Consider the following 12,084-nt stretch of genomic DNA (forward strand, 5'->3'; position numbering starts at 1 on the left):
TATTTCAACTATTCTAGAACCTTTAGCTCTTCATGAGCTGAAATAGTGTCGTTAGCTCTAGACCTTTAACTTTAAACAAAATATTATTTGTTTTTGTTCCAAATACATTTTAATGGGTTGGAGTAAAGAAACAACAGAACTGGTTATAAGGTTATTTTAAAAACGGAATACCTAAAATGAGTTCTTTAAGCAGAATTTTTTTAGGTCCTGAACAAAATTTCCAAAGTAGTGCATCCGATGAAGTGGGCTGTAGCCCACGAAAGCTTATGCTCAAATACATTTGTTAGTCTCTAAGGTGCCACAAGTACTCCTGTTCTTTTTGCTAAGTAAGACTGGTGCAGCACACAATGGGAAGCAGTCAGAGAGAGCCAGAAGAAGGCCAAAGTAAGTGCTCGGGGTCTTGCCTTTTTTATTTTATTTTATTTTTTAAGGGAGTGTGGAGAGAAAGGATCTTATGTTGTAACTTTTGGGGGGGTTGCAGTGAATGGGGTGGTCTTGTGACACAGCAGGGGAAAGTATCTGTCCCCACCAATTCTGGAGACAAAATAGTTCCACTTACACAGTGACACACAGTTTTAAGTGAAATATTGTAGAATGGAAATGCTTGTAAACACAGAAACATAACTGGCCACATGGACCCTACTACCACAAATAGAAGTTCCATAGTGCACTTCCATGTGCTGCTATGTGAAATGAGAAGGGTGGGGGTATGTCAAAGTGCATTACATAACTTTCAGTGCTTGGTAGCAGGGTCTACATGCATGGCAGGTGAGTGTGCTGCAAATTCACACCCAGGCTTGCTATGTACTAGCTCTCTATGTAAATAAGCCATAAGTCCCAAGTGGCATTAATGTATTACAGTGCAACAGATAGACTTCTGGTGATAGTGAACCTCTGCTTATACTGAAATGTTTCTGTTAAAACAGCTTTCCAGTGTATTCTGATCTTGATTCTTAGATTTTAAATCATGAACATTCTCTCCTCTCTGCCTGATGAAAGAGATCACTGCGTATGTTATGTAGTGATAATCGGTCTGATTCACTATGGTGTTATTCCATGTTTATCCTAATATAACACTACTGAAATCTGCAGTTATACCAGTGTGTGACTTGTGCAATACAGCAGTGAATCAGGTTCTGTGTTTCCTCAAGGCCTACAAGCATGAACATTTTTATACATTTATCTCATCTTGTCTCTTGCAAAATGAGTCAACTTACGTGTAAGCTTCAAAGTCCCCATTGTTGATAGCTTCAATCAGTTGCTCAGTAACCTTGATAATCTCCTGCTTACGAGCTAAAAAAAGGATAAACAGACACAAAAACAACAAAACATGAGATGGGAACAAAAGTGGAAAGTGACAGCATAAAAGACTGTCAGACTAAATAACAAAGACAAGGACATTTAGATATTTCCCTGATCAGTGTGACTGCCATTCATTCCATGATTCCACTTTCTTTTCTAGTACCATAGCCAGAAGTGTTAAATTACTCGCTTTACAATATATTGGCCTTAGTGTATTTCTGTATTCATAAGGAAATAAAGCACATGTCACAGATGAATGATACATTTTCTGCCTCAGTTCTGATCCACTTTCTCTCACTGAAGGACCTGCCTTTAAAAACACAACAACAAACTCTTGACCTTTACAGACGTGTAAAAGCAGCCAATTGTCATTTTATGAGCAATACTGTAATGATTCACCTGCATCTGGAATCTGGAGCTTGTAAGTGTGTAATCCTGATCTCAGAAATCTATGTTTACAATGAATTTCCCCCCACTTAGTATTTGTTTTGGCCAAACACAAAAAGGCAGGGTGCCAGCACTTCCTTAAATGGTGCACTGCCTTTAATTGCAGAGATTTAACCATGAGAAATTAAGAATGTAAGAACAGCCGTACCAGGTCAGACCAATTGTCCATTTAGCCCAGTATCCTGTCTCTGACAGTGGCCAGTGCCAGATGCTTCAGAAGGAATGAACAGAACAGGGCAATTTCAAATCATCCATCCCTTGTTGTTTAGGCTCAGCTTCTGGCAGTTGGAGGTTTACAGACACCCTGGTATGCATCCAATGAAGTGGGCTGTAGCCCACGAAAGCTTATGCTCAAATAAATTTGTTAGTCTCTAAGTTGCCACAAGTACTCCTGTTCTTTTTGCGAATACAGACTAACACGGCTGCAACTCTGAGACACCCAGTCTGTGTCCTGACCATCTTGGTTAATAGCCATTGATGTAACCTATCCTCCATTAACTTACTTAATTCTTTTTTGAAACCAGTTTTCCTTTTAGCCTTCACAACATCTTATAGCACTGTGTTCCACAGGTTGACTGCACTGTGTGAAGAAGCACTTCCTTTTGTTTGTTTGAAACCTGCTGCCTATTAATTTCATCAGCTGACCCTTAGTTCTTGTATTATGTAAAGGGGTAAATAAACTTTCCTATTTACTTCCTCCATACCGTTCATGATTTTATAGACCTACATCATATCCTCCCCTTAGTCGTCTCTTTTTGAAGCTTGAACAGTCCTAGTCTTTTTAATCTCTCCTTGTAAGGAAGCTGTTCTATACTCTTAATCATTTTTGTTGCCATTTCTGCACATTTTTCAATTCTAATACATCTTTTTTTGAGAGGGGGGCAACCAGAATTACACACAGTATTCAAGATGTGAGCATACCATGGATTTATATAGTGGCATTATATTTTCTGTTTTACTCTCTCTCTCTTTCCTAATGGTTCCCGTTAGCTTTTTGACTGCCACTGCACACTGAGTTGATATTTTCAGAGAACTGTTGGGACTCAAAGATCTTTTTCTTGAGTGGTAACAGCTAATTTAGATCCCATTATTTTGTATGTATAGTTGGGATTATTTTTTGGCATGCATTACTTTGCATTTATCAATACTGAATTGTATCTGCCATTTTATTGCCATTTTTAACTCTTCACAGCCAGCTTTGACTTAACTATCTTGAGTAATTTTGTATTGTCTGCAACCACTCCTGAAATAAGTCCAAACCACTATTCAAGAGAAATTTAGGTCCTGATACTATATCCAGATCTTCCTCTGAAGAGTCGCATTGATTACAGTAGGATCTGTATGGATTCAACACAGATCTAATTACAGCAATGAGTCCTTCAGTTGTAAGCTCTGTGGCACAGTGACTATGCCTATTATTATGTTTGTAAGCATCTAGCACAGCAGTTACAACAGATCTTTTGGTGCTACCATAAGCAAATAATAAAATAATAAAAATGCTTTATAAAAGACCAGTATTAAAAAAGTTGTGTTTGTGTGTGTGCGCGCGCGTGTATTTTCTTTTAGCAATTATGGAAGTCCCAGTAAGACTAAATGGTCACTCAGCTAGCAGGGCTAGTGGGCAGCATGGTGGGATAGGGAAGATTTTTAAAAATAAAGAGAGGTTTCAGTTGCAGGTATTGTGGATGAATTTGTATGGGACGTGGACAGTGGCTTTGCTGACCAGCACTGGCAGGGTGCTCCACGTATACAGAATGATGTAGAAGGAACTGTGGAGATAGTTGCGGGAGAAGCAGAAAAATGGGGCACCAAGGCTGGCATCATCAGCAGAGCAAAGAGGATAGTGGGGTGATGAGATAAAAGACAAGAGGAGTAGAATGAGGAAGGGTCTAGAAACTGAAGGACAAGAAGTTTAAACTTGATGTGATGAAGAAAGGGGAGTGAGGGATTCGAGGAAGGAGGATAACATGGTGAGATGAGAGGGGAAGGAAGATGATGCCTGTAATCAGAAATCTTGTATGCCATACCTAGTATAAAAGTAATTGAACTAGAGATTTAACAATACATTAAGAGATGTAGATAATTACAAATTATTAAATTAGGCAATAGAAAACAATACAGTTTTCTATTGTTGGATCAAATATAATTGTTGGATCAATGTAAATAAGGCCAAGATCTAAAGATATATGGTGTTTTCCAGATGCAATTTACACTAAACCCAAAGGACAGCTCATAATTTATACTCAGCTGGTTGGTGATAATTTTGTGTAATGTTGATATTATTCTTTGTTTCACAATTAATTAATATCACATTTGATTTCCCAGTTTTACCATAACATGCCCACAGTTGGATACAAGGTCATATATATTGCAAATTAAGTGGTGAACATCTGAATATACTCTCTATCATAATATACTACTAAGTGATCCCAAAGAGCTGCAGGAGATGGTTTTTCAAGTGGAGCACTGTCAATGGTATGTCTTAGCATAATTCACTTTGGCAATATACTTAACTCATTCTCATCTGTCTGTGGTTTCAATAGCACAATCTAGAGCTGTGCAAAAGACAGCAGCTCAGTTTCACAAAGGATTTTCAGATTTTGAAAACTGGCTTCATTCTTTAGAGACATGTGTCACAGGGTGGACCGGGCCCTTTAAAGGGGAACTGATATGTCCCACCTGTGCCTCATTAACAGCATCACAATGGGGCCTGATAGAGGATAGCTGGTTTCTATAAAGAGCCAGAGAAGGAACAGGAAATAGGAAGATGAAGCTCTGGCAGAGACTGCAGTTAGCAGGAGGGAAGATTTGGGCTTAGAAGCTAGAGGGCCTGGGGGGCAGGGAAAGAATGGGGCAGGATTGCCCGCTGAACTCTCTAAGCAGGAGAATAGACAGCACTGGGAGAGGGATGAACTCTCTCCTGGGGAAGAAAGGACGCCAGGTAGGAAGACCAGGGATTTCCTGCTGTGAAAAGCAGAGAAGGACTCTAGCTAGAAGGGTCCTTGATAAAAAGTGGGTTGGACAGAGGAGGAACCTGTGGACTGGCAGAAGATGCCAGAGATGAACTTTTGAGACTTTGAAGACAGTTTGAATTGTTTGGTAATAAACTCAGCACCCAAGGAGGGGTAATTAATGGTAACAAGAGGGCCTCCAGTGGAGTTAAATCTAGTGATTTATGAAGCCCTGAGCAGAAGGGAAAACTGAGGCAGATTGCCACAGATCCACCACTGACCATGGGAGGCGGCTCATCCTGTTACAGAATTAAATCAGAAAATGTGAAACGTCTCTGTGAAGAAACCCGACATGTTTTTTTTTAAAAAAGAGACTTTTCAAAATGAAAAACAATTTGTTCCAAAAATGTCAAAACATTTCCCCCTCCCAACTTTCCAAAATGAAATTATGCTTAAACTGACATGATTTTGTGAAGCATTTTGATTTCAAAGGAACTGAACATTCTGATGGAATATAATTCAGTTGAAGTTTCTCTGTCCAGCTCTAGTATGAACATTTGGTAAAACCATGCATCAGCTGATCTGCCCTCTGAGCACAAAGCATGTCCAACCAGCAAGCTCCACAGGCTAGCAAACGAGATTACGGAAATATTGTTGGCTCAAACAGCCCAACTGCTTTATGTATGCCAGTACTAGTATCAATCCTTCTAGTGCTCTTTGCACTTGTGGAAAGACTTTTCAGCAAATAAAACTCACTGTATGAAATTCACAATTCTATACTATGTTGCTATACTATATATGTTGGTTACACACATATAATTGTACATGTACAAAAAAAAGTTAAATTTATTTCTATTCAGTGAGCTTATTGAAATGCAGCATCTACTGGCTCTCAAATATTCCTAAGACAAAAGTGCAATACAGTTCAGAGTAGCAAAATTTGTTCCAGCAGTGCTTCTTCCTGTATGAAGAAAACTCACATTCTCATGCCTTACTTACCTGAAAGCGGGAATGAACATTATGAAAAAACAACAGCTAAGAACAAATGTTAGCAACACAAAGTGTTTAGTAATTAAAGTGAAACACAATAAAAAATCTCCACAGCTTATGGAATTCTACACAAACAGCAGACTGTTAATAGTATTTTTTGAAATATCACAAACCTTACCTTTTGGGGGGGGGGCGGAAGGAAGGGAATAACAGATACAAGAACTGGTTCAGCGTATATACATATAAATGTTTAAAATTGTTTATAATATAACCAGAATCCAGGGTGGGCAGAGGCAGAGTTTGAGGAGCAGGGGAAAATAGGAGATTGGGAGGGATATAGACTGGGGCAAGGTACCGGAAACATGTCATGGAACTATGCTTCACTTCAGAGTTTGGGAAGGCAGGAGACTTGATAGACATGGAGAAGGAGATGAAGTCGCATAGAAGACTGGATGAGCTATCAGTGAGAGTGCAGTGAACTAGGTGATGTGGATGTTGGTTGGAACATGGCTTTACCCTTGCAAACCTTATGAATCAACCTGATTTTAACTTTTGGCACTCATTAAAAGTCAGGGAAATTCCTAAATAAAATTTCATTAAAAAGTTAAGGTTGCATTTCAGTGGAGCCTACCTAACATGTGCTCTCCATGACCCTCCCATTTTTTTTGTTTACATTCAAATACACTTCATAAAACAAATAGTAAAAAGCCTGCAAATGAACAGGTAAGGCATTAAGACAGCTAACAAATCCCCCTCTGCCATATAATTCTTCATCACTCTATCACATACTCAGTTCATGCTCCCTACCCAACTTTAACTTAACTTAATTCTTTTGTTTTCTAATGGAAATGTATTGTTTGCTGCACACTGATGATTTTATATCTGTATATTTTTGGGGAAATGTGCAGTAAAGATTTCAAAAGGAGTATAATCCAAGGTATATTAAGTCATGTTAGTGTTTTATAAATTCTCTTCTAGTGCAATATGCTGAAGGAGTAGAAGAATGTTTTTATGCACAGAACTGGAATGGATGAGCTCTTTGGTGTTATGCAGTGTGTTGATCATAAGATGCTGTCAGGGTCGGCTCCAGGGTTTTGGCTGCCCCAAGCAGCCAAAACAAAAACAAACAAACAAACAAACAAAAGCCACGATCACAATCTAAAAAAAGCAGTGATCGCGATCTGCGGCGGCAATTCGGCGGGAGGTCCTTCACTCCCAGGCGGAGTGAGGGACCGTCCGCCGAATTGCCGCCGAATACCTGGACCTGCCGCCCCTCTCTGGAGCGGCCGCCCCAAGCACCTGCTTGAGAAGCTGATGCCTGGAGCCGGCCCTGGGTGCTGTGAGGTTATATAAAGTGTACTGACCTTGAAAGTGTTTACATTATATTCACTGTATTGTGTAATGCCTAACATATGTAATGGGCTTTTATTTTTGTAAAGATCAATCTTATAATATATCAGTGGTATGGCTTAAAAAGTTGAGACCTACCATAGAGAAAGGGAAAGTTTGCCCAGGAGGTGAGGCTACTAAGGACTGCTAGTGAGGTCCAGTAACAAGGAGCCTGAGGCAGTGGCTAGCCTTTCTGTCTGTCCCCCCCACCTTGTGTGAGGACAGACTGACACTATAGGCCTGATATGGGTGAGGGGCCCTGGAGGGCTGTTCCCAGACAGTGATCTGTGGTGGAACCGGGAGCACTGCTAGGGACTAGAAGTAATTGGACTCAAGAAGGACCATGGGAGTAAGCTGAACTCTCACCAGGAACAGAGAGATTGCCCACGAGTGGGGGCTTCTGTAGCAGACTCAGGGTAAGAGCCTTAAAAAGACCAAGCCCAAGCCCAGGCTGAGGGTCGGCCAACCACACACCTGTGATCTGACTTCAATATATAATCTACACAGTATATAATACAAAGCATAGTGAGTTAAGGGATTGTGGTAACAGTATTTCACACAAATGTGACCTTTATTTTAGCACGTGGGCAGGTATATGATATTACAAAGACATTTGTAACAAAAATATTTTGAAGTCAAGCTAAAATGGAAATCTAATACAAAGGAATGAAGGGAATATGTTACAATTTTGACTAAAATTATTATCGCATTTAGCATTATAATAGCATTAATCCATGCATCAATTCTTGTTGATTTATTAGACTGGCCACATTTTACAGGGATGTATTTTACATCTACTGCATGTTTAACGATCTACTGGTATACAAGCTATGCAAAGAGGGTCTTGGAGAGCACCATGCCGGCAACTTTCAGGTTAATGGAATTTATGAACTAATGAAACAAGGTAATGCAGAAATAAATCAGGCCTACAGGGCCCCACCCAAGAACACACTATTTTTACAACAAACTAAGGAAATATGAATAAATATTAAGGTCACTCTATAGAAATCATCAATATTTTAGTATGCTAATCACAACAAAAAGAAATGGAGAGAAAAATATAAGAAGAGTTAAGCATAAAAAATACCTGTTGACATGTAAAAATGAAGACTGTTCGTTTACCCACAAAGGGCTACCTGTTCAAACCGATTAATGAGAAATGCATGCAGAACCCTTACTAACTGGGTGAGCACAACACTGCTGATGCAATGGTTTAAAATTGTAGACAATGTGCTTTGTGCTGCAATAGTAATAAAAATAAAAAAAAAACTCTTAAAACATGCTCCCTCACAGGTTAATAACACTTATTTTTTTATTAATACTCCAGATGACTGACTATATAAGTAGTGTGCTGGAACTGTTATTACCCTGATTTTACATAACTGGGAGTACTGTGGTTTTATTGTTCCTTTGCATACTCCTGTTAACATAAAGTACCTCTGGGAACAGTTATTATTATGATGCCAAAAAATAAAGGTCATTGTCATGTATTTTCTAGTCTTATAGAAAATAGCTACGTATCAGTTATGTGCCATGCATAGGCAGCTTGTTAATTCACATTAATACCGGAGAGAGTCATTTCAGATTATCAAATTAGCAAGCAAACAATCTCTGCCCTATGCACAAAATCGGGAGCAGTATATCACATTCACTTGCCTCCAATATTCTTTACAAAGATAAAACTTTGAAAACAATTTATCCCAGTGCTCTTTACAATAGACCTTGGGACATTCTGTACTATCCATTTTAAAGCAGAACACTCTTCATTTAACTCAGTGGGAAATAGATGGAATGATGTGGCCTAGGTTAATTTGTAATAAAAGCTGGATCCCAACAACCAGCAATTTGAACAGTTAAAATGTACAGTTAATAGCACTTTTGTACAGTGCACTGCAGAGTGTGCTGGAACAAAATATTACAGATTTTGAAAACACAAAGGAAGTTGGAGGCAAGAGAGAGAAAACACTTTAGTATCGTTCACTGAAAAAAATCAGTATGGATGAACACATCAGATGTCATTCAGTTGTGCACCATGCATTACTGCCATAGATCCAGAGACAGATGAATGGTCAAATGCTACAAAACATTTTCTGGGCTAACCGTTCAAATTTTAAGTTGCTCTGGCTGTTTTATACCGCTTTTATGGTTACTTTCTGCATATTAATTTACAAGAATGAAAGAGTTGATCGGTGAACATCTACTCTGTGTCAAATTCTGCTCAGCTGTATAAGAAACACATTTGCAAAATATTGTACTAAGGCCCATGCATACCCGCGTTTGTAATCAACATAGGGACCATCCCTCAAAAGAAGGCCCTGATTCAGCAAAGCACTTAAGTGCATGCTTGCAGGTAAGCAGGTGTGTAAGTGGTTTTCTGGATCAGAGCCTAAGGACCTCATCCAAAGCCCAACGACTTCCATTATCTTCAATGGTATTTGTATCAGGCTCTGAAAGAATCTTGTTTTAAATTCCTCATGTATAGAACCTTTCCGGTGACAACTTAAATTGATGAATAATTTGTCCTTTACCACAAATTGAGAAAAATATTGTAGTTAAAACTGTAGAACTTATTTTTAAAAAGTTTTTAAAAGTTTATACTGTAAACTTAAACATTCTAAAATTTGTTTTGATTTACTGTATTCCCATTCTAAGCACTTAAGTTATCAGCTTAAGAATAATACTCCTTATCAGTGCCTGCTGTTCCCAATGATTCATTCTGATTCACCATCTTATGAGTTGATTGGTATCTGAGACTGCTGATTCTTCTCAACCTTCCCCACCACCCTACAGAAAAAAAAAAATCTACAAGTCTTATTGCTTGTCCAATGAAAACCCAATGCATCATTTCATAGTAGACATAGTATATCTGAAAAAGTTATGCCAGCTAATCATTTTTCCATTAAATAATGACATACAAGATCTAATACAATGAATGCTTTTCCTCTGTTAACCTCTATCATTATCATTATATAACCTCTATTATTGTTATGTTAAACTATTTGTCATATTTAGCAAATAGAATGTCACTTTGTACATGTTACTGTAGTCACTTTTGAAAAGTCCATCTGCTAACAGTTACCACACAGTTAAGTTAATCTCTCTCTTATGTGGAAATTGGTTTTTTTTGAATGACAACCACTCTATAGTCTCAAAAAGAAACATATAATGGTGAATTGCAGCTATAGTTAGTTAACACTAAGTTTGCACCGAGATTTCTTAATATGTTACATTAATCACAAACCTGGCTTACTGTCTCAAGAAATAATGTTTAAATGCATTAAAAATGTCAAAGCATCTTGTGGTAACTGAGACATTAATGTTATTTGCCTCAGTATACATTTTTTATATAAATTGTACTCCCACCTTATGACTCTCTAAATTCACTCTGAACTGTACCTTTGGTCTCAGTTTCATAATAGAATAAATGATAATATTCTTTGCTTCTATTATACCTTCCTTTTAAATATTTCAAAATGCTTTAAAAACAACATTGAAATGTATGTTGTAATAAAAATAACCAATATTCCCATGAAATGAGATGTTTGCCCCATTTTTACAGATGGGAAATCTGAAGCGTGGTGCAAGCAAAGCCAAGAATAGAAGCTATGCTTTAGCCACAGGTCAATCCTTCCTCTCCATTTTCTGTTTTTTTCAACCCCACCACCATTCATAATGCTATCCATCTACCCTGGTCTTGTATGTAACTGTAGATGAGATCCTATCAAGTTTTACCATACCATACTCCCCTAGCATCCTTCCTGTCTGTTAGATCAGGGGTGGGCAAACTACAGCCCGTGGGCCACATCTGGCCTGTGGCACCATCCTGCTCGGCCCCTGAGCTCCTGGCCTGGGAGCCTAGCCCCGGCCCCTCCCCCGCTGTCTCCCACCTCCTGCAGCCTCAGCTCCCTCGCCAGCGCAATGCTCTGGGCGGTGGGCCTGCGAGCTCCTGTGGCAGCGCAGCTGCAGAGCCTGGTCTGACCCAGTGCTCTGAGCTGCGTGGTGGTGGCATGGCCTGGCTCCAGACGGGCGGCACAGCTGTAGCACCGCCAGCCACCGGTGCTCCAGGCAGCACGGTAAAGGGGCAGGGAGCAGGGGGCGTTGGATAGAGGGCAGGGGAGTTCGGGATGGTGGTCAGGGGGTGGGGGTCAGGGGAAAACAGGGGGTTGAATGGGGGCAGTCAGGAAGGAGGGGGGATTGGATCGGGCAGCAGGGGGCAGTCAGGGGTTCTGGGGGCAGTCAGGGGACTGGGAGAAGGAGTGGTTGGATGGGGCAGGAGTCCCGGGGGGGCTGTCAGGAATGAGAGGAGGGGTTGGATGGGGCGGTGGGAGTCCAGGGGCAGTCAGGGTACAGGGAGTTGGTGTGTGTGGATGGGGCAGGGGTCCCAGAGGGGCCATCAGAGAATGGGGGGATTGGATGGGGCAGGAGTCCCAGAGGGGCGGGGGGCAGATAGGAGGTGGGGGGCCGAGCCACGACCCCCTTCCCTAACTGGCCCTCCATACAATTTACGAAACCTGATGCGGCCCTCAAGCCAAAAAGTTTGCCCGCCCCTGTATTAGACGGAAACTGCAGGTTATAAAGAAACGCACACTATTATCCTTATTTGTACGCATGAGCTGCTCCAGACAACAGACTACACTGTTCTAGCCTACCAGCTACTGTATTATCACTGTCAGTTTACTGGGGTGAAATCATGGCCACACTGAAATCAATGGTAAAACTCCCATTGACTTCAGTGGGGCCATGAATTCGCCCCAGAAGTTTATATGATCCTGTGATAACTTCCAAGCTTCTGTTCTGTTCCTGCAAATCCTGTGGTGCAAATTCCTGCAACTTGTGCAAGGTCGTCATGCTTTTTAATTTTTAAGCAGTGTACTGTATTACTCCACAGTGCATCAAAGGATTAGATACCACAGTATTTTCTGCATCTAAATAAGATGGAGGATAGAATTTTATCAGACCTTAAGCCTCCAATTAATTCATAATAGCTACTGTTGTGTCTGTGAGT

At 40.2% G+C, this 12,084-nt stretch overlaps 1 protein-coding gene across 25 annotated transcripts in view; it reads right to left on the bottom strand.

Moving 5' to 3' along the window:
* CAMK2D (calcium/calmodulin dependent protein kinase II delta) overlaps window positions 1-12,084 on the bottom strand; it is a 274,191-nt gene that overhangs the window by 22,068 nt on the left and 240,039 nt on the right. For all 25 annotated transcript variants that reach the window (XM_065596261.1, XM_005290327.5, XM_042842353.2 and 22 more), the window contains one exon: window positions 1,218-1,293. In XM_065596261.1, coding sequence (XP_065452333.1) covers window positions 1,218-1,293 — 76 coding nt within the window. The remainder of the gene's footprint in view (window positions 1-1,217; window positions 1,294-12,084) is intronic.

The sequence above is a fragment of the Chrysemys picta genome, chromosome 5 (assembly GCF_011386835.1).
Source record: "Chrysemys picta bellii isolate R12L10 chromosome 5, ASM1138683v2, whole genome shotgun sequence".
In the NCBI taxonomy this organism is placed as follows: domain Eukaryota; kingdom Metazoa; phylum Chordata; order Testudines; family Emydidae; genus Chrysemys; species Chrysemys picta.